Source organism: Vicia villosa, unplaced genomic scaffold, assembly GCF_029867415.1.
Source record: "Vicia villosa cultivar HV-30 ecotype Madison, WI unplaced genomic scaffold, Vvil1.0 ctg.001067F_1_1, whole genome shotgun sequence".
Lineage (NCBI taxonomy): Eukaryota > Viridiplantae > Streptophyta > Magnoliopsida > Fabales > Fabaceae > Vicia > Vicia villosa.
In genome coordinates, this window is record NW_026705469.1 from 182,096 (window position 1) to 184,940 (window position 2,845).

Below are 2,845 nucleotides of genomic sequence, written 5' to 3' on the forward strand. Positions count from 1 at the left end.
CTAGAAGGTGAGAATGTTAATTCCAATAAAATTTTACATATAATAATTTATTAATAAATAAATAAATAAATAAAATAATAAGAAGGCATGTCTACCCACCACCTTGGCGGAGCTAGTTAGATTTTTATATCCATGTCAATTGGTAGACTTGCTCGCCTCACTTTTGTGTGGGTGTATGGCGAGACGGGATTGGGCGGGACGGACAACCCGCTTTGACACCCCTAATAGCAACTAGGGAGTATACATATTAATCTCTAAGAAAAATATGAATTCGTATTATTAAATAATTCCATTTTGATTTTTTTATTTTGATTTTTTTATGGTAATTTTGATTTTTTTATTGAATACCTATATATCAATCATATTCCACAACCAAAATGTCGAATTAAATTTTTTTTTTTCAATTAAATCAAATAAAATCTTTAAAATAGGTATAATAATTAATTTGTATTATTTTTTACCAAAAAAATAAAAAACTTTGATTAAACAAATATTCATTATTTTTAATGCTTTAATTTCTATTATTCTTACCTTTTCATCAATGTGCAGTCTCATTTTATAAAAAGCATGAAAGAATATAACTTGTCATGATAAGATTTACTCAAATATCTAAAATAATGTCACTATTTTCATCTTTTATCCTTATTTTCTTGTGCCTTTTTTGCTTAATAGTTTGTTCACATGCTATAAGCAATAGGGAGTATACATATTAATCTCTAAGAAAAATATGAATTCGTATTACTAAATAATTCCATTTTGATTTTTTTATTTTGATTTTTTTATGGTAATTTTGATTTTTTTATTGAATACCTATATATCAATCATATTCCACAACCAAAATGTCAAATTAAATTTTTTTTCCAATTAAATCAAATCAAATCTTTAAAATAGGTATAATAATTAATTTGTATTATTTTTTACCAAAAAAATAAAAAACTTGCGATTAAACAAATATTCATTATTTTTAATGCTTTAATTTCTATTATTCTTACCTTTTCATCAATGTACAGTCTCATTTTATAAAAAGCATGAAAGAATATAACTTGTCAAGATAAGATTTACTCAAATATCTAAAATAATGTCATTATTTTCATCTTTTATCCTTATTTTCTTGTGCCTTTTTTGCTTAATAGTTTGTTCACATGCTATAAGCAATAGTTTTAGTGTTGAACTCATTCATCGTGATTCTTATAAATCACCACTCTACAATCCTACCCAAACAGAATTCCAAAAAACTATCAATGCTTTACATCGTTCTACCAACCGTGTCAACTATATCAATAAGAGAATTTCTTTTACTCAGAACAAACTTGAGTCATTTTTGACCTATGATGATGGTGAATATCTGATGAGTTATTTCGTAGGTACTCCACCATTTAAGGTCTATGGTATTTTGGATTCAGGTAGTAACTTAATTTGGATTCAATGTAAGCCTTGTAATATATGTTACAATCAAACTTCTCCTATTTTTAATCCTTCAAAATCTTCGAGTTACCAAAAAATTTCATGTTCTTCTAGTAGATGCAAATCTAGGGAAGAAGATATTTCTTGTTCTAAAGATAAAGATTCTTGTGAATATACATTAGATTATGGGCGTGGAGCAAAAACCCAAGGAGATCTTATTTTAGAGACAATTACATTACAGTCCACATCCGGATCTACTGTCTCATTTCCTAACATTGTTATAGGATGTGGACACACTAATAATTTGTCGTATACTGGAAAAAGTTCAGGTGTAGTTGGCCTTGCAATTGGGAGTACGTCACTTATAAAACAATTAGGATCTTCCATAAATGAAAGATTCTCATATTGTTTAATTGATTATAGAAATGCTAATCAATCTAGCAAGCTCAATTTTGGAGATGCTGCCATTGTTTATGGAAGTGATGTTGTTTCAACTCCTATAGTCAAAATGATAGGAAACAATCAAACTGATTATTACTATCTACATTTGAAAGCAGTTAGTGTGGGAAGTAAAAGAATAACGTACAGTGGATTTAAACTTAAAGGGATAAATGCTTCTACACATAACATCCAACTTGACTCTGGTACAACCGTAACTTATGTTCCTCGTCATTTTTACCATAGGTTAGAATCAGCGGTTAAAAAAAAGGTTAAACTTGTGCGTTTTCACGATGATAGTGGTTCGTTTAACCTTTGTTATAATACCACATCCAAACAACCCACAACTAAGCAATCAAACTTTCCGGTAATTATTGCACATTTTAGTGGAGGAGATGTTAAGTTAGATCCTAAGGGCTATTTTTTATCTTTATATGAAGGGATTGAATGCTTTTCTTTTTTCCCAATTAAAAGTGATCTCGGCATCATGGGAAACACTTTACAAGTGAACTATTTAGTTGGTTATGACCTAAAAAATAATATTGTATCGTTCAAACCTACCGATTGTTCTAAGTATTGAATGAGGGTAGCCATTAGTTCCTCATTTAATTATTAAATTGATAATAAAACTTGTATTTTGTTTCCAATCTCTTTAGGATTATCTCAAATTTTATTTTAAAGGATTTATAATAAGGATTCGTTATAATGTTGCATGACATTTATGAAGTTTATATATGTTTTTATTCATATATGTTCTTATTCATTAGTGGTAAACAATACTTCCACTACTATAAAATTTATTTTTAGTGACCGAATTAGAGACCGAAAAAGCTTTAAAATTGGTCACTAAAACGTTTAGCGACTTATTTAGCTACCATTATTTTTCGGTTGAAAAAGTGCTAGTCTCTAAGCTTTTGCGATGAATTTAGTGACCAAAATTTAGAGACCAAATTTAGTGACCGATTTTAATGTTCTTTTTCATATATGTTTTTATTCATTGGTG

At 28.3% G+C, this 2,845-nt stretch overlaps 1 protein-coding gene across 1 annotated transcript; it reads left to right on the plus strand.

Annotated features, from left to right (window-relative positions):
• The first annotated feature begins 1,078 nt into the window (after positions 1–1,078).
• LOC131633057 (aspartic proteinase CDR1-like) lies at positions 1,079–2,422 on the plus strand. Its single transcript, XM_058903768.1, has one exon. The coding sequence runs from the start codon at positions 1,079–1,081 to the stop codon at positions 2,420–2,422; it is 1,344 nt and encodes a 447-aa protein (XP_058759751.1).
• Positions 2,423–2,845: the final 423 nt, after the last annotated feature.

Excerpts from the sequence above, each read along its gene's own strand:
- LOC131633057 (XM_058903768.1), top strand. The coding sequence starts at position 1,079 with ATGTCATTATTTTCATCTTTTATCCTTATTTTCTTGTGCCTTTTTTGC.